General features: G+C 37.3%; 1 protein-coding gene across 7 annotated transcripts in view; it reads left to right on the top strand.

Annotated features, from left to right (window-relative positions):
* The first annotated feature begins 8,650 nt into the window (after positions 1 to 8,650).
* ABCD4 (ATP binding cassette subfamily D member 4) overlaps positions 8,651 to 20,048 on the top strand; it is a 33,115-nt gene continuing 21,717 nt past the window's right edge. For 2 of the 7 annotated variants that reach the window (XR_015746786.1, XR_015746787.1), the window contains exons 1-7: positions 8,736 to 9,185; positions 10,286 to 10,404; positions 10,536 to 10,663; positions 13,078 to 13,217; positions 15,971 to 16,087; positions 18,773 to 18,898; positions 19,269 to 19,319. Coding sequence is in view for 5 of the 7 variants with exons in the window: in XM_026664441.2 (XP_026520226.2) it covers positions 9,151 to 9,185; positions 10,286 to 10,404; positions 10,536 to 10,663; positions 13,078 to 13,217; positions 15,971 to 16,087; positions 18,773 to 18,898; positions 19,269 to 19,319 (716 nt within the window). In the remaining 2 variants the exon portion in view is untranslated. Of the gene's footprint in view, positions 9,186 to 10,285; positions 10,405 to 10,535; positions 10,664 to 13,077; positions 13,218 to 14,200; positions 14,252 to 15,924; positions 16,088 to 18,772; positions 18,899 to 19,268; positions 19,320 to 20,048 lie in introns of those variants that run through there. The other 5 variants (XM_026664441.2, XM_087951882.1, XM_087951881.1 and 2 more) reach the window with 5 other exon arrangements.

Raw genomic sequence — 20,048 nt, 5'->3', positions numbered from 1 at the left:
GATTCATGACCAAAGAAAGTCAAATTACTATAATTTTGTTTCATATAAAAGTAATGCTTTTTAGTGTCCATTTTTCTAGTTTTGCAAACCATTCTTCTTCAGCCAATGAGCAAGACTAAACTTGTTTAAGAAACCAAATAAATATTAAAGTGTTTGAAGCACTAAAGAATGTTGGGAAGTGAGTTAATAAATAGTACCCCATATTGGATATTTAAGCTGAGAGAGTGGATTTTAAGGATGTTTCCTCACTACTGAGATAGCTATTCCTCCATTCTTCAGCTAACAGAAAATTATATTAACCTAAAATTAGATTCAGGTAGTCCTCAACATATGACCATAATTAAGTCCAAAATTTGTATTGCTAAGTGAAACCTTTGTTAAGTGAGTTTTGCCCCATTTTATATTTTTCTTGCCATTGTTGTTAAGTGAATCATTTTGCAGCTGTTATGTTAGTAACATAGTTGTTAAGTGAATCTGGCTTTCTCATTGACTTTGCTTGTCAGAAGGTTGCAAAAGTTGATCTCATTACCCCAGGACACTGCAGCTTATGATCATGGGGATGCTGCTATGGTTGTAAGTGTGAAAAATGGACATAAGTCACTTTTTTCAGTGCCATTGTAACTTTGAATGATCACCAAAATCAAGGACTACCTGTACTTTCTTTGGTGACCGCTATCTTGTCTCTCTGGCCTCTATTTGGACTCATTGCTGGATGATCCTATCCTGATAATGCATGTATAGTGCATGATAGGCAAAGCTATTAGTTGAGTCCTCCAACTTTGCTGCCATTTCTCTTTGGTAGGTCACCAGCCAGAAGGAAAAAGATGCACTAATCACAGCAGCACAACCAGAATAGTGGCGGTCTGACTGAAGGATTTGGCACCTCAACTCTCAGTTCTTTCTCATGTGCTGAATAAATACATCCCATTCTATCATAATCCAGACTGAATAAAGCTAAACACTCACATAGACAGAGATCAAAAACACAAAGCAGCACATTTATTAGGATTTATCTTTCCTTCCTTTCTTTTCATTATACAAACAACACATGCCAACTTCCAACTTCCTTGGACCTCTCTTCAAGAAAGAGTACCCAGTGGAACAGTACAATTAAAGTGATTACACTATGCCAGCTGAGGAGTCTAACACTATTCTTCAATTATGATGTTGTTGTTGCAAAGTCACGTCCAACTCATTGCAACCCTATGGACAACGTTCCTCTAGGCCTTCCTGTCCTCTACCATGTTCTGGAGTCCATTTAAGCTCACCCCTACTGCTTCAGTGACTCCATCCAGCCACCTCATCTCTGTCGTCTCCTTCTTCTTTTGCCCTCAAATCTTTCCTAGCATTATGCTCTTCTCCAGTGAGTCCTTCCTTCTCATTAGGTGGCAAAAATATTTGAGTTTCATCTTCAGGATCTGGACTTCTAAAGAGCAGTCAGGGCTGATAGACCACTATTTAAAATTTAATGGCCACTATCCATCAGCAGAGGGTTGTAAAATGGTTCCCATGATCCTTTTATCCTACTGTTATACGGGTAGACATAGACTTGTGACAGGGAACCATTCTGTTCATTAAATGAAATACAAATGCAAGAGACCACTGGCACCAGGTCCAGCTCTTTAGCAAGATCATAGCAGAATGGTGGCAGACAAGGCTATCCAAGGACCAAGAAAACAAGAGGCATGCTCCCATCAGCCTGAAAAGCCCATAATAGCTTTTTGATTTTACCTTCTACGGGTCACTTGGCTTTATTGCTGGGATAATGGGCAGCAAAAGATAATAGTTGTCTTTGGATGCTCTCCCAAATTATTACATCTATATTATTTGCCTCAGTACTTACCTAATTAAAAGTCATATTGCTGGAAATAGTCCAAAGCTAAAGTGGGTGTTCATTCATTTGTTCCTTAAATGATGACATGTAGAGCAACAGCATATGGAAGGAGCAAGGTTAGAAGAGAGATTTGATGTGCTGAAATGGCTGTGCATGTAAGAACCTTTACTGCCTGCAGAGATAAGCAGCAGATGAAGCAAAGGAAATGTTATATATGTGAAAAGACAAGTCTAATATCTGGTGTATGTGATTCCTATAAATTCTTGCTTTCTAATATCCAGAAGGAGAGGATTTCATGTTGTGTTTTGTTCCCAGCTCACAAAATTCCAGCCAGCTCATTATGTTGGGATTTTATCCCATCTTTGTTTTTATCTCATCTTTATTATTTTTATATGTAGCTCAAGGCAACAATCATACTTCATACAGTTTCCTCCTCCTATTTTCCCCACAAGTCTTCAAAGTGGATTGGGCTGAGAAAAACTGACTGCCTCATAGTCACCCAGCTGGCTTTCATGTCCAAAGTGGAATTAGAACTCACAGTCTCCTGGTTTCTAGATTGATGCCTTAATCACTATACCAAACTGGCTCTTTGCCAATTGTTCCAAGTAGCTGTCCTAGGAAAATTAGTTACTGCACTGTATAGAAGACAATTGTTCTCCTTTAAAATGTTTCACATTTCAAAATCTAGTAACTGCCTTGTACTCATTCTTCTCTAATCATGATTTCTTTTCAGAATGAGGGGGAAAAAACATAACCCACTACAAGTATTTATGTAGGAGAAATAGCAAAGTCACACTTGGATGCAACTATGAAGGGAAGCAGGAAATGTAATGGTGAAGCTTTGCAGTCCCCTGCTATGTGGCAGGAGAGATAATTCCTAGGATCCTGGAGGAAGCAGGTGTTCCCAAGAATACTGTAGGGGACATGCTGCCTGTTGCTTCAAAAGAGACACACCAAAGCTGAATGTGGCATTTCCTCTGGAGCAGGAACAGAACCCAAGCTCAGCTTACCAAGACTTGCAATGTTTTGGGGTCTTAGGGGGCTGTGCTAAAGTTGGAGGGGCTACACCCTTCCTTAAGTTTTTTGTTAAGACAAGAAAATTAATTATTTTGAACATTTTTGTGGGAACCATGAAATGTTATAAATAAATAAATGTGTTAATTATATAAATCAATTTTAGAAAAATTATTGAATAATTAAACACTAAATGTGGATACTTGTCTGTACTGAATAGTTATTTTTATCAATTAAGTTATTGTCATTTCTTACTGACCACTTAAAAACAGATATTGTCCATAACAACCTGTCCCCAAGCTGATTTTGTTATGGTATTCTCATCTCTCAAAAAAAATAGGGAATGGCAGCTAAAAATATAAGCAAATTTGAGGTAAAATTTAATGACTACAGGAATTGTGTAGGGCTATAAAGGTTAGGTTTTTGGTCTAGCCTTACTGTTTTAGAATCATCTGCAATTCAGATCAAGACAAATATATCTAATTTATTAAAAGTGTGCTAGTTATTATTTACAAGAACAGACATGAGTAACTTACATTTGTTTGGCTGTGCTGAAGGTTTTTCATGTTATATTGGCAACCATACTTTAAAAGGGTCTGAGGCAGAACCCAGTTTTAGACAGTTTTGGGAATTTTAAGAAGCTGAATTACCTCCAGAGCTCAAAACAAAATTTAAAACAAGCCAAAAACAAACAAACAAAAATTGTTCCATTCTAGTGATCATAGAAATGTTGCTGGTAGGCTGCACCTTTTGTAACTCTGAAGTACAATCTTTCACACCTCTTGCTCCAGATGTGCTAATGCATCTTTAGAGTCTAAATGGATGGAGAGTATTTATCAATCATATTCTTGGGTTGTTTGCTGGAATAAATAGAGATATGTCAGTTTCCCCCAGCAGGAAAAGTCTTTAGTTGTTTGTGTGATCAAGTACAGCATTGTAGCCCAAACAGAATATGCAGCTCTACATTAGAAAACATTAGAAGTGTTCATTGGCATAGCTATGTCAAAAGAAGTAGGGATAGGGTGGGAGCAGCAGAGCATCGGGGAGGAAAACTTGCCAAGAAGCGAGGAAGTCATTCAATCTTGCATATTGCTGGGAATTTACTTTCAACTGAATGTTTATCAGTATGCCATGGACTCATGATGTGCCAGTAATTATAAATACAAAGCACATTATCAGGAGACCATGATTTTGTTTTGACAAAACACTAATGCTGTTACATTAGAGCCACTTGGATAATTTACTTCTAAACACTACCAGAGGTAGTGGACAGAGAAGGCTGGAGGCCTAGACACTAAAGTAAAAATGATATGTAAGTAGTGGTTTGTTATACAGTCTTTTTCTCTTCAAAGTGTTCCACATGCTATACAGAGATTAAAGCAGACATCAACTATGCACATTTTTCTTTAATGGTACTATTGTTCTCCTTGTGAAATGATTCATATCCAAAGATAAAGTATTTCAGGTTGTGTTATCAAATGAGAACCATACTTCAAAAGAATAGCAAGAACAAAATAATATTTGTGCAGCATGTAAAATTCCCCTTAGAATCTAATACTACTAAATAAGATAATAGCATTTATTTGTTTATTTGTTTATTTATTCATTCATTCATAATTCACATTTCTGAGGCAGAATTAAAAACAAAAATACAAAACATCAAAAAGGACAGAAGAGGAAGATGGTCAGCCATTAAAATATGTAAAACCTTTCACAGAAGGAGCTCACATATTACTGTAAATTTTTTAAAAAGCTTGCCTTCAAAGAATGTTTAAAAAAAGGAGAGGTATGGCTATTCAAGTCTTTGGAAGGATACTGTTCCAGGAGGCAGGTGCCACAACAAAGAAGATACTCCTTTGGGTTCCATCAGATTGCATACCTTAATGTTGACTCTGTCTGATCTTGCAAGAGGAGCAAAAATTAGCAATAACAGCAGTTGAAAGTTGTTTCAAACTAAGATAATTAAATCAAAATGACAAACAGCAGGCATACTTGCAATGGTTAAAGGCACTGAGGATGCACGTTCTAGTCCTTTTAGCCATAAACTTTGCACCAGTCGCTCTTAACCCTAAGGAGAATGCAATGGCAACCTATTTTCAAATATTTTTACTAAAATAATTCATGGACTTGTCTGTATAAGTGCCAGGAGTCAATACTGATTCAAAGGTACCAAACAATTACATTCCATTAGTTTCTGAGGCTGAGACTTTCCACAAATCCACAAGTATGCAGATAAAGAACATCTGCAAAATCTTGAATACTGAACACAATTCTGAACTATATTCTGGAATGTATTTTTTTTTTATCAAGAAGGGATATCAGAAAATATCAAAAAGAAAGCAGCAGTCACAACTACGAGAGCCTTTGCACCAGAGGTGATATTCAGCAGGTTCTGACCAGTTCTGGAGAACTTGTAGCGGAAATTTTAAGTAGTTCAGAAAACTGGCAAATACCACCTCTGACGGGAGATATTACAGTATCCTTCCCCTGCCACGCCCACCAAGCCACGCCCACAGAACCAGTAGTAAAAAAAAATTGAATCCCGCCACTGCTTTGCACAATTTCAAGTTGTGCACCAGTTGTGGCCTCTCCTGGGTTAGAAGTCCCTGGACGCAGTCATTCAAGTCCTAGGACCCAGTCATTTCACATTTGGACTATTGCAAAAGGCACTACATGGGGCTACCCTTGAAGAGCATTTGGAAGCTACAACTGGTGCAGAGAACAGCAGCACAGGCGGTTTTTGAGGGCCCCAAGAGTAGCCCAGGTAACATCACTGTTCTGTCAGCTGCACTAGCTTCCAGTTTGCTTCTGGGTGCAATTCAAGGTCTTGGTAATCACCTTTAAAGTCCTTTATGGCATGGGTCCAGGCTACTTGAGGGACCGTCTCATCCCGTTGGGATTGGCCCATCCCACCCCTGCAGAGGAAACATGCTGCAAGCCCCATCAGCCTGAATCTTCTGGATGATGGGGTCCAGGAAAAGAACCTATTCTGCTGTTGCTCCTGCTTTTTGGAACATTTTGTCTCCCTGGAGTGGTGGGATTCAATTTTTTTTACTACCAGTTCTGTGGGCGTGACTTGATGGGCATGGCAGGGGAAGGATACTGTAAAATCTCCAGTCAGAGGTGGCATTTGCTGGTTTTCCAAACTACTCAAAATTTCCGCTACCGGTTCTCCAGAACTGGTAGAACCTGCTGAATACCACCTCAGGCTCCAACCCTCCTGACCTTCCACAAAAGCTTAAAAACCCAGATCTGCCAGTTGGTTTGGGGCTCCAAAGGAGGAGTCTCACATTAGGGGTGATTAATAACAGATCCTACCTCCACCCTGTTTATCTTATTCCTTCCCTCTCCATCTTTTAGCTAGGGTTGTGTATTGTATTTTTGTAGTAGTTTATCTTTTTAACATTTTAAATTACCCTATGATAATATGACTGGCCAATAAAGTTAATAAATAAATGGTGAATGGAGAATTGGAGAATGTATATTTTAAAGCTCTCCAGTTCTCTTCTTCTGTGTGATTCATAAAGTTTTTTTAAAAAATTCAGGCCCATTTCTGAAACAGATTTTTGTCTGAAGCAAATAATGGGGCGGAATTTCCATGAAAGTTTTGAATTTTGTGGGACCTTCTAGTTCTATATAACTTGTTAGTTATTTGATTTGGCTGTCTGTCTGTAAAGCTGATTTTGCAACTTGTTCCACATGATTCTTACCTGCTGGGAGGTTATTGAAGGCACAATATTAGAAAGTTCGTAAATAAGGTTACTGATTCCTCGCAAATTATGCTCTTCTAATATGAAATTTTTGGAAGTTAAAACCCACCTCTCCTAGGAAAATGAAATATTTTAGGATATACTAAAAAGGCAGAATATTTCCCCTAAAAGAGAAGTAGAAACTCAGAGAGGCAGAAACTCAGCCCGCCCACCTTTGTTAATAGGCCATTAAGGCCTGGGCCAATCTATTCTATATAACAAAGATCTACTTCCTTCAAGCAGAGCCATAATAGGAATTTCCAAAAGCCCTTTCATTACATCATCACCCAGCAAGAATCAACCAAGCCTGGGACTCAAAAGACAACCTACAAAGTTACCCCGCATGGCTTTATGGGAGTCTGACAACCAATCAGAACACAAGCTCAAATTCAAAGCCCAGCAGAGGGCATAAAACCCAGGTACTCTCAGCATCTCTTCCCTTTTCTGCCCAGGAACCTATCCTGTTCATCAATAAACCATCTTTCCAAGCTGCTTCCATGTTTCCAGTGTCTTTTTCCCCACTTGGAACTGAACCCAGAAGGATATTTCTTCCAACAAAATATTAGCCCATTTTATTTCAGAGTGGCTTCTATAGCACTAATAGCTATTTAGAGTGCTACCTCTAGAGTCACTGGTTTAAATAGCTTAAACAGAAGCTGCTATTGTTCACCAGAAAACCTAGTTCCTGTACTCAGTGCGAAAAACCAATGTGCATACAGGATCAAGGAAAGACAAAACTCTACAGAAAAGGATGCCTCTGGCTTTCATACTCAAGGAGAGCATCAGAATCAGGCACAGTTATTTTTATACAATTACAAGAAATAAAAAAGAATTGCTAATTAGTTACAAAGTTACATGATAGTTACACATGCACACAAAGCCGTCCCATAATACTTCATTATTTAATTTTGCTTCATTATCATTTAAGCCTCTGAATGTGTTTTTCTCTACACTAATGATGAACTTTGCTTACCTCTAAGACACTTGTATGGACACTCCTAACTTCTGCTTCAGCTAAATATCATGTCACCTTCCTTGATGGCTCAAGATATCCTAGAACCAAGTGTCAAAGCCACAACCTGTTAGCTAGGCAATATAAGAAATGTTTGTGGTCAGTCTGTGAAGTGTTTGTAGTCAACCATTCTAGCTCCCCCTCTTCCCCTTCCAGGTGTTAAAGAAGTGTCATTTCTATCAGGTAAAGGCACAACTTATAAATTTGGCTAACGTTAATTCATAGATTACAAAAACCTCTAATTATTTATTAACAAGCTAATAAGCCACCAGACCATCAAACTGTCATAGATATAAGTTAAAGCTATTTAACTTCTACTCATCTGACTCTACCATGTTATTATATCTATGAAAGCGAGAATTGCCCACTGGCCACTAAGAGCTATAGAACGGGGCTTTAATCTTATTCAACGGGGTTATTAAGTATTGAGCTCTTATGTAAGAAAACGTGAGAGTGTTAAATGTCTACAAAATAAATGAAAAAGTTTGGATCTTGGACTTTGCATTTTACACTATCCTTACACAACTAGTCCGGTAGAAGGAGCTCTATTTTCCTCTTCTCTGAAAACAGACCTATGTAAGACTTGCAAGAGCCTCATTTCCGGTTCCCTTTAGGATGGGAAATATCTTCCATTTGAGGGGCAAGAGAGGTAGAAATGCATAAAACTTGGTGAAAGAACACATTATTTTTAAAAAATCTGGGCTCCAACACTTTAGTAGTTTGGTCTTTATTTCCCCACACACACACACAACACACACACAAAGACGCTGCTGCAGAAATGTGCTTCTTCGTTTATTTCGGTTAATGGAGTTAAGGATATTTGGGGACGTTTTGTCATAATCTATTCGTGCGGAAAAGGAGAATAAAATCACGAAGTTAAAAGCAACTTTGTTCATTAATGTACATTTATTTTGGAAGCTCGCTTCTAGTTTTTCCTAAGGCAAATTTTCACAGGAAGCAATTGCTAATCTGTTGCAGTAAAGGAGAAAAAAAAGACTAAAGCATTTGTGTTTATACATAGGTTTTTGTAGACTACATTTCAGGGCACGCCTTTCGTCATTCAAGCAATGCTAACTGAAGCATTTCCGCCACTCTTCAACCCTCGAAGGACTTGAACTGTAATGCGGGACCGGAAGTATATATTAAATCCATGAAGACAGTCGTAAAACATTACTCTTAGCGATACAGACCGAAAATGAGAGTTGGGCGAATGCTGTCCTCTAGTTCTTTGGTTGTTCCCACTAAAATAACTCGGATATGGGTATTTGGCCGTCTCGGCCGTCTTTTTCTGTAGCTTTTAGTAACGGTGTGCTCACAACTCGTTTTTTCAGTGATGACACCACTATAATCGCTATTTCTGACTTGCTAATGAACAGTCCAAAGAAATAATGAATACTCATCAAAATCCCTGGATGGGGTGGGACTAGAATCGAAGCCTTGAAAGACTTACAAGTCTTCCTCTATAGCGCGATCCCGAGTGGACACTGGGGAGCCCTTTTGCTTTTTCTTTCTTTCTTTTTGCAAGGAAGGGCAGTTCGTTCATGGCTCCAGGGAAAACAGCTAGGAAAACTGTCCGGTAAGTGCTTTATATTGTCCACAATCGAGTACGGAAAAGGGAGCCACTGTGTTGGAGCTCTTTATGAACCGAGACCTGTTGTTAGGATTCCAGGGCTGAGAAGGGTGGGGTGGGGTAAGAGGCAATGGTGGATTTCAATAGTAGACACTACAGTTCAAAAAGAGCAAAGAAAATAATAAGTTTAAGATTAGCCTTAAGAAACACTGTACTCTTTTTCTGAGTTTCATATAACTCTGCATACCTCAAAAGGGGATGTCGTGATAGGTATGTATAACTTTTTACATGCTGCCTATTCATAGAATTCAGTGTTTTTCAAACTTTATGTTGCTTTTTTTGATAAAGTGAGTGCATGAGGGAAATCCTGATGATATGGTTTACTTGGACTAAATCAAGGCATTTGAAAAAGTAGATCACAGCCTACTTCTTGGCAAGATAGAACAATGTGGGATAGACAGTGACCACCACCACTTGAAATAACTTAGACTTATATACAGCTTCACAGTGCTTTACAGCCCTCTCTAAGTGGTTTACAGAGTCAGCATATTGCCCCCAACAATCTGGGTCCTCGTTTTACCGACCTTGGAAGGATGGAAGGCTGAGTCAACCTTGAGCCTGGTGGGATTCGATCTCCATATTGCTGACAGTGTTCTATATTAGGGGTCACCAATGGCACTGGGCCGCACCATACCAGAAACCAGGCCGTGCAAACAAGTGAAGCCCCATCCATGAGATGCAAGCAACATGTGAAACCATGCCCCTTCTGGTCCACAGAAAACACTTTCTCCCACAGAACTGGTCCCTGGTCCCCAAAAAGGTTGGGGGGATGCAGTTCTACATAATGTACATCTGAAACAAAAGTGCAGCTATTCTACATATTCTGTGCCCAGGGTTGACGTAAAATTTAGACATTAGTCCCAGGGGGCTTACACTTGCCGAGATATCTGGGACCCTTCTATTATTGTTCTAGTGAGACTTTTTTTTCTCTTCAAAATATCAATCGGTTTAAGCATGCACTGAGTGGAATGGAGGGTTTAGCAGTGACATTTCCATGTTAGCAGTTCAGCTTTATAACTTTTCTTGTCTTTTTATCTTTCTTCTAGGCCCCAGCTGGATCGCCAATTCCTCCATCGATTCCTAAAGATCCAAACAATATTATTTCCTACCTTCACTTCTAAGAATGTGCTGATGTTTCTAACCTTGCTTGTAGTTGCTTTGTTGAGTAAGCAAACAATTTTCTAAGACAAATAATTTTGTATGTTTCTTTTTGCCATGATGCAGGATTAGTCTCTCTTTTTACTGATACACCTTTGGAGCTTATGCTTTTAAAAATATTTCTCCTATCTCTCCTAGCTCAACTGATCATTTACCAGGTGGGACTGATTCCCAGTCAATATTTCTCAGTTCTGGGAAGGAAAGATCTTTATGAGTTCAATAAGATGACAGCAGTTGCTCTGATTCTCATTATACTCAACTCTTTGGTGAGATAATTTTTTTTCTTATGAGGGGAGGGAAAGGTTGGGAACACAATTGGAATACACAAATAAAGTGTTATTTTAGAAGTTAAAGAATGGTTTCAAGACATGGGCATTCTGGCAATCTTTGAAATGTCTATATATTGCAGGAATGAGAAAATGGAGCATTACTCTTTTATATAATCTAAATTCAGTGACATGATAAAAATGCAGTTTGGTATATATTATTATTTTTCATTGAGATATTACCTGGATCTGCTTTTGCTTCTTTGAAGTTTACTATTTTTTTTTTTATTATCATTGATATTGGGGTGGAGGGTCTGTTAATTTCATTTATCTATCTATCTATCTATATATAAAAGCAAAATACCAGTCACACATCATCACAACATCTCCAGAACTGTAAAGCCTACAAACTTGAAATTTGGCACGTATGTTCCTGTTCCTAGATGCTCACTAAGAAAGGATTTTTCAAAATGACCATTAGAGCGTTAGTATTTCCTATATTATTATTAACATGCTCTGATGCTAAGGAGTTCTACTCCCCCTCCCCACCTGAAAATAAATCTGTTCCAAATGCAAAATACCAGCAGAGGAGAGGAGTTTCAGTTTTAGTTTCTACAGCACCAAGCAGCTTTAGTACAGAACAGTTGAGCTAAGCCATACCCAGGCTCCTTGCTGTCTCCTTGCTCACACAGCAAATACTGTTTCAGTTTCTATGTTTCAGGTTCCAAACAACCCTCAACTCTCTGACACACTGACAGGACACTAGCCAGATGAATACCGATGGATGCTGGTAGGCAGAGGCACACAATTTTCCCCCTTATTTTCCTCCCCAAAAATTAAACTTACATAGTTTCATAGCAAAGCATGGATATAGAGCTAGTAAAATAATAAAATTTTAATAAAATAAAAAACCCAAACTAGAACATACATATACATAGACTGCAGAAAGCCAGATGACCACTAGAGAGCAGCAGAGAAATATAGGCTTTATGTATCCTTAGTCAGGTCCTTTGCATCTTCCTTCTCATATAGGCTTACTCTACAAGTGTTCATCCTAAATTTCAAACAGCATAACGCAGTCAATTATTTCAATATGTTGATAGATGAAAGATCACTACAAATCATTCTCCATATTAATATCTACTTAATCTAGACCACTAACTATAATGAAAATTGATCTGTATGAGCAACATACATAATTGCAAATCAGTTGCCTTGAGCATAACTCAGAACACCTCCCATGATTGTCAATCTTTGGTGTTGTGATCTGTCATATATGGCACATATATTTTATACTGTTGCATCGCTTGAATGATGTGTTAAAGGTACATATCTATGATCAAAGATAACATGAATTGTAAGTATGATGTTAGTGGCATGCAAACTGGTATAAATATTTTTTTTAAAAAAAAATCTCAGCTCTGCACTCTAATATGTTATACTGCAAGGGCCAATCTACCAAAAAGGGAAGAGAATGAGACTAGTGTGCCTGAATAGGTGTAGACATAGATATGTACAGACCCAAAATGGGATGTGTTGCTTTCAGGTTTATGTTACTCCTTATATAAATTAGACAGAAATATACAAAAAAAGTTCCTTGGCTGCATTTGTTCTATAATATGCACCGGATTAAATCTGACATGTTGCAAGTTGACCAAAAGAATGAGTTGAATATGCATTCAGCAATTAATGAATATTCCTAATGCTGTTAGTCCTTTGTCCAAGATAAAAAGAATGTTCAAATCCATTTTAGCCTAACTCAAGGTTCGAAGACTTTTCTCACAACTTTTGGAAAGAATTGTAGAGTCCCAAAGTGTACATTTGTATTTTGTTTTTAAATTACTCAGAAAAGTTACTAAGGCTGGAGTTGCTTAAAGCTGTAACTGGCTTCTAAAACAAGGGAAGTAAAATATACATCGCATGGCTTCTCATATTTTTCCTACACTTTACTACCCAGGGCCTTACATGTGTGTCTATGCATGCAGCAGAAACCATGAGGTGGTCGTATATTCTGTCTATTATATGATTTCTGGGGCTTAGGAGGAGCTGTGTCCACCTGCTTCTCTTCACAGATATCCAGTAGGAGATTTTTCTGGATAGTTTTTCTCCACAACTTGGCTTTATACGTCCATTTTTTAAAACCTGATTTTTCTTTTACAGGTTTCTTTCTGTATCCCAAATTTGGTCCTGTCTGTTCAGTTTTTAAAGTATGCTAACAAACAAGCAAATCGGGTCCCAACTCTTTTACATAATTTCTTCCCAACCGTCCATTGGATCAGAATAAAAAGAATATTTCAGTCTGCTTCAGAAAATGTGGCTATTTGCTCACCCGACTTCCATACAGTTCCTTTTAAATGTTGTATCTTCCCATGTTTGATCTTCAGTGCTCTCTCTCTCTGTGTCTCTCTTGTCAGCTGAAGAGTTTAGACCAGTTTATCTGCAATCTGATGTATGTCAGCTGGAGAAAGAGTCTCACTGAATACCTCCATGGCTACTATTTTCAGGGCCAAGAGTATTATACTCTGAACGTTCTACATGAGGAAATTGATAATCCGTAAGTGGCTAATCATTTTCAGTGCCATTCTAGCTATTGTTATTGATGTTTGTGCCTCTAGACTTTATTCCCGGTCTGGCTTCTATGTGCATATTTTTTGTCATCTCAGTATCCATGGACACTTATTCATAGTCACAGGGAGTTCATTTAATTTTTATTCTATCACCCGCTAGGGGTTAATGTATACTAGTACTACAGTGTATTTCAATCTAAAATGCACCAGTCAAATTGATGTACTTCCTTGATAGAATGTTTGAGCTACTATATAATAAGTATAATAACATTGAGGTAGCTGCATTCAGAATTAAAGCATTCTGTGTCAAACTAGGTTTCTGGTTTTAAAAATATATAACATTAAATAAAAAAAGTCTCATGCACCTCAAATATTAACACAGATTAGCATAGTCTCCAACCTGATGCCCAGAAGTACCAGTACCAGCACACCCATTACCAGCTGGGTCTCTGCAGATCTCCCTTTTTCATTTTTCTTTTAATTTTAAAAAATGGGAAGCTTGTACATTCTTTATATTCTATGTAACACTTACCGGGATAATCTTTTATTTCCAAGACTGCCTCTCCAAGTAGCCTCATCATACTCCTTGATAAATACAGGTATTTTTCAACTTATGACCAAAATTCCAATTAACTGTTGTTAGTTGTTGTAGTCATTAAGCGAGATTACAGAATGGGTTTGTTCTCTGGCATTCGTTTATTTACCTTATTTATTAATGTTCCCTCACTTTGTTCTGTGTAGTGTACAACAAAGAAAAATCTGAGAAAAAAAATAATATAACAAAAACATTTTACATTCTTACAGGTCACAAAATATAAAAACATATATACAGATAAACACCCATTACCAATCAATTCAAAACCTGATGGAATAGGAAGTTCTTAATGATCTTCTAGAATAGAAGAAGGGAAGGAACTGTCTGAACCTACAGGGAAGCCATAGTACATCCAGTCCCATGAGCCCTACCAGGGAAAGTGATTTTCAGCAGGCCCCCTCAGGATGAAAAGAACAGCCAAGTGAAGTGAGTTTGGAAAGCAGGGCCACGGGGAATGCTGTGGGAACATAAGTGGTCATTACTAGTTTTAATTGGACCCATAAATTAAGAGAATTGATAATATTGATATATAACTTAAAAGAGAAACTGTTGATGTATATTACTATTTTAATCTAAGGCATGTCTAGTCAGAAGTATGTTTCATCACAGATAAATGGGCATAAATCTAGCTGAACACATAGTTTGAGAAACAAGACTTTCTCCATAATATTAGAATTGGATAGCAAAGAACAACTAATCATATAGTTAGGTAATGTTGTGAATGACATCTAAAACATCATTAATGGTAGGGGATTCTACAAATATAGGGGATATCACAAAGGGGATTCTACAAATATACCAGGGCTTTATTTGACATAGCTAAACCAGGTTTATCAGTCAATTAATTTTCTCTTAGTTAAGGGAATATTACTTTTTCAGTAGAAGAGAATATAGCTCAGGACTCCGCAAAAAAAATATTGTTTAAAACATTGTGGGTTTTTTTGTTATAAAAAAAGAATTGAAAATATTTATAATAGTAAAAAATGGGAGGCTGTTGAAAAATCTTAAGAGAATAACATAATCTTTTTAATTATACTAGTGTACCATTCATATAAATGTTCCTTTAGTTAATCGTTGTTTTTTAAAAACAACTATGATACTTATAACTGCAAGTATGTAAGAAGAGTTTGTTGTGAAAATCCATCACCGGTTTATCATTCCAAATCTAATATTGCTGGGGATGCATTTCTAAAACAGTACAAATGAAGCTATGAAACTACGCAGATCTTTGTTTCACTTCCTAAAAAGTAATGCTAACTGCAATAAATTGGTTAGATTTTAGAACATATTTGTTCTATATTCTTAAAAGTTTTTATCTATTTTTGTGTATTCAAAAGTTTTACCATTACACATGAATTGGAGCTTCCTCAGTTCATTTTTGATGTACTTTATCTGAGCAGCTGATGAGAAGTTAAAAGAATAAACACTAAAACAATAGAAATCAGGACAAAACCATATTTCCTTTATAACTGGCTTCTGCCAGGGAAGATTGCTTTCTGCCCCAAATCCTGCTCATGAAACTATGAAAATAATTTATTGGAAAACTCCATAATATATGAGGAAAGAGGAAAGAGAATTTCCTAAAAGGTATCATTTGCTGAAGTGATGTTTTTGCTATGAGATAATTATGATCCACCAAGTCACTGTTTCCACCTATCCAAAGCCATGGTTTGTAACTGCAACAATTGCAAACGACGATGGCTGAATTCTTACAGAACAAACCAAATCAGAAAAAAACTTGCGTTTTTTGCAATATTTGATCCTACCACATAAACATCTATGATGGGACAGTTGACGCCATTCCATGTTCTTACTCAATAAGATAGTCCTCAACCTATGACTATAATTGAACCCAAAATTTCCATTGCTAAATCAAAGTAGTAATAGCCACAATTGTTGTATATGTGAAAAGTGATCATAAGTCACTTTTTTTCAATGCCATTGTAACTGCAAATGGTCACTAATCAAATAGCTGTAAATCGAGGACTACCTCTCGTGGTTTGCTTGGTGCAAATGTTTATTCACTATTCACTGGACTAGTGAATGATTCATTTTGTTCATAACACATTAACTTTTCTCCCTTTCTGTTCTTGTCACAGTGGTATATGTCAAGGTAACATCTCTCTTTATTGCACAATTGTTTAGAGACCAGAGAATCAGTCAAGATGTGGAGAGATTCTGCAAACAGCTGAGCTCTATGGCCAGTAAACTGATCATCTCACCCTTCACCCTTGCTTATTACACCTATCAATGTTTTTACAGGTAGGAAAGTGATTCCTATCATGAAGAGCCTGCTTGCAGTGAGTCCCGTCACGTAGGGATTTTCCCCTGCACTAGCTACTGGATACCCCCCCCCCCACCTCCCCAATAATTGTATGATAGTGATGGCAGTCCAGGATTGGCTTGTTGCGAGCAGCAAAGCAAACAAACAAGTTCACCCACAATCTTGTGCCTGTCCTGCAACCTCAGGAAACTACCTTTTCTTCCCTTTTCCCTCCTTGATTGAAATAGGCATTCAAATGTGTTTCTCCTCTGGTTCATTACAGATATATGGGCCCTGCACACCAGCTTACAGTTTACAGTCATTCAACAGTGATAGATTGCACCTGAAAACCATTGCAATCTTCATTTGGTCAGGACAAAACAAAGAAAAGCAAGGCGAGGATTACAGTGTGTTGGGAATGGCTTGTAAATCAAACTGGACATGTTCAAATAGGCTATAATATTGTCCACTCACCTAGTGATAGTAGCATGGAGGGGATGAAAATGCTCTAAAACTAAATAATCCCTCCCAGTTTGCATGTCCTTGAAATGAGGAGATTTAAACTCTGATAAAGGGACTGTGCTGGTTGGAAATTGTTGGTTACACATCTGGACAGTACCCAGAACACTGGGATCTCAGGAAAAAATAACAATAGCACTTAGACTTATATACTGCTTCACAGTACTTTACAGTCCTCTAAGCAGTTTACAGAGTCAGTATATTGCCTCCAACAATCTGGGTCCTCATTTTACTGACCTCAGAAGAATGAGTCAACCTTGAGCCGGTCAGGATCAAACTCCTGGCAGTTAGCAGAATTAGCCTGCAATACTGCATTCTAACCACTGCACCAACATGGCTCTTACCTTTAACTCTTTATTTACCAGACCAACCTTTTCCAGTAGAGTTTTGTGGCCTTGTAGCTATCAGGGTTACAAGGGAAGGGAAATCAGGGAAGATGATTACAAGATACAGTTGGAGGCTATCTAGTAGAATAGGTTGATCTGGTAGATAAGGAGTTTAAGCTACAAATACAAATTATGTGGGAAGGATAGATTTAAGAACTGTGTAAACAGTTTGGCTTTTATACATGGGAAACAAAGATTGTGTGGGAGGAAAGGGGAAGGACTGGAAAGAGCAAGTATGGTATGCGTCTTGTCAATGTAAAAGGCTTACATGGTTTCCAAGACTGATGTGTTTATGAAGTTCTTCCTGGTTCTCTATGCTTATTTCCAACAATTTTTCAGTGAATAACAAATGGCAGGATTAGAAAAGAATGAGAAAGAGTGGAATGAAAGCTCTCACTTGGTGCTTCTAGTTTAGGGACAAAGTGAGCATCAAAAAAATTAATTGGTAGTTATGCAAATGCCTTGCAAAGAGCATTTGTCAACATCCACTTATCCCAGATAGCCGCCCATCTTGGATAGCTGAAACCATATTGCAATAGTGCTCAGGTGTTGCGGTGTTTCTGAATACAGTTGAAAGGGATGAATTTGGCTAAGCTTCTCACAGGTTCAGGTGACATTACAGTTCTTCACACAGTAGATTTATTGGATGCTATGAAAAGTCACTAAAATGCTATTTTATTTAATCTTATTGTATTTTTAATGCCATGGAGAAAAGTAGCTTTAATGAATTTTCAGCACCAGGTACAAAAATATTCTGACCACCATTTGCTTCTTTTGAGCAAATGGGGTGAGAAAAGAATAGAAAGTTTGCAAAATAATACAGTTGTATATTTGGAGAGTCTCAGTTTGGTAGAACTCCATAGAGTAACAATTCAACTTCACTTAATGGCATTTAATTTATTTAATATTGCCAGCTCAAGATCCACCTTCTACTACTTTTGAAAGAAGAATTACCATTAGCAAATCTCAGTTAAGTTATAAGGCAGGGAGTGCTGCAGGTAACTAACTATGCTTCAAGTTGTCTGGCCACAGATTCCATGTTATAATATATTGAATTCATCAAGAATTTTCCTAGTTTAAAATGGGTGGTGGGATGGGGGGCAGCATATGCTCTGTTATATATTGATGTTAGGGAGACTATTGTTGTTGAATACCTAGTTTCTCTTCAATGACCATGGTGGCTATGAATTGTAATTCATTTGGACAGTCACTACAGTATTTGTAATGCTCTTTGATTAAAGGTAATCCTCACTTAACAAAGATAATTGGGACTCGAATTTCCATTGCTGTCATAAATTTATTATGCAGTCATAAATTTTGATGTCACGTGATTGCACTGCTTAGCAACAAGCAGTTCTGGTAGTCCCTCTTTATCATTAAGCAAACTGAAATCATTAAATGAGGACTTCATGTGATTGCAACTTCCAATTTCCTGCATTCTTTCCCATCAACTTTGTTGAGGAAACTGGTGGGGAATGTTGCAAATTGCAATTAACTGCGATGATTGGAAAACTAAACTGATGACCAAGTACTAGGATCCTGAACATGAGACCACAGAATGCTGTGATAGCCAGAACTTTGAGGACAGGAGGTAACTACCACTTGTTCAGGACTTTTACAAGTTTGAATAGTCATTGAACAAGTAATCATTAACTGAGGTCCACTTGTATATGGTTAGTGTAACAGCTATGACACTAATAAGTGCTGCCCATTTACAATGTTTCAAAGCAACCTTCCTACCAATAGATTTGCTAACCTCTCTGAATTTCTCTCTCTTAGCACTGGCTGGCTGGGTCCTCTAAGCATCTTTGGCTATTTTATCATTGGGACAATTGTTAACAAGTTCCTAATGAGTCCCATTATTTCAAAACTGGTGCACCAGGAAAAGCTTGAAGGTGATTTCAGGTGAATGTATTGAGCAGATCTTATTAATTGGTTCACATCTAAAATGACATGTGGTGCTGTTTGCAAATATATTAATACATCAACTTAGTTGTGATATCTTGAAAAATTCTTGAAATAAAACTATTTGGAGGTGAGGTACCAATTCAAGTAGCTAAGAAGTAGAAGAGAGGGGTCAGAGATTTTATTATTATTTTTTCATGCCTCTTGCTAAGATGCTGCACAATCCTTGTATCTATTCATGTCCTGAAAGGACCTGTATCATTATGTTGTATGTACATGATAATTATGAAGGGGGCTTTTCTAAAATTCTGGTTGTTTCATCTAAGAAATTGTTACACACTGAAGAAAATATTTTCCTTCTTTCCAACAGATTTAAGCATATGCAGCTGCGGGTGAATGCTGAATCCGTTGCTTTCTATAGGTAAGATACTTTCCTTTCTTTTTAGTATCTCGTCTTCAAAAGCAAGAAAATTGTAAATTCAATTTTTATGGATAATACATATTTCATATACAGTAAATGGAATTTCATGAATTGTTATTTTAGCCCAAACCCTCTTCATGCTGTTGAATTATTTTCTCCCCTTTTTTCAAATTTAAGCTCCCTTTTCTTAAGTTATATCTGCATACATAGATAACTATCACTGTATTCTTTTTTGGGTGAGCAGGATTGTACTGAATGCAGGAAGAGGATAAAAAATAGTAAATTAAGATTTACTATTTCCTTTCCCGATAAGGAAATTTCCTTTCCTTTCCTTTCCTGATAAGGAAAGGGAAAATACACCTAAAATTAGTTGATACCAACTACATATCTTTTTATACCTTTCCATCCTTGCTTCTACCATAAATGAATTCTACTTCATAAATGTGTCATCTTTCTTTTTGAGGCTCAGATCAATTTCATCCAACCATGAGTGACCAGGTTATATGTCAATAACTTTCAAACAATTTTTAACAAATCTGTTGAACTTTCTTTTCATTCATTTGGTAGTCATCAGTTCCCTGTCTTCACTTATTAGGATTTCTAATTATGGGCAGTTTTGTAAATATATTTAGTCCAACTATTATCCTTTCAAAATTCAGTGACAAAAGATTTGCGGTGAGCTAATCATGCTGAGGCTTTGTGAATGAGGCTCTCTTATGTAGTATGTGT

This window comes from Notechis scutatus, chromosome 1 (genome assembly GCF_049901735.1).
Source record: "Notechis scutatus isolate UNSWTSFEM ecotype Mainland chromosome 1, rNotScu1.2, whole genome shotgun sequence".
Classification (NCBI taxonomy): Eukaryota; Metazoa; Chordata; class Lepidosauria; order Squamata; family Elapidae; genus Notechis; species Notechis scutatus.
The sequence above is the reverse complement of the archived record's forward strand: the minus strand, read 5'-3'. Positions and strand labels throughout refer to the sequence as shown.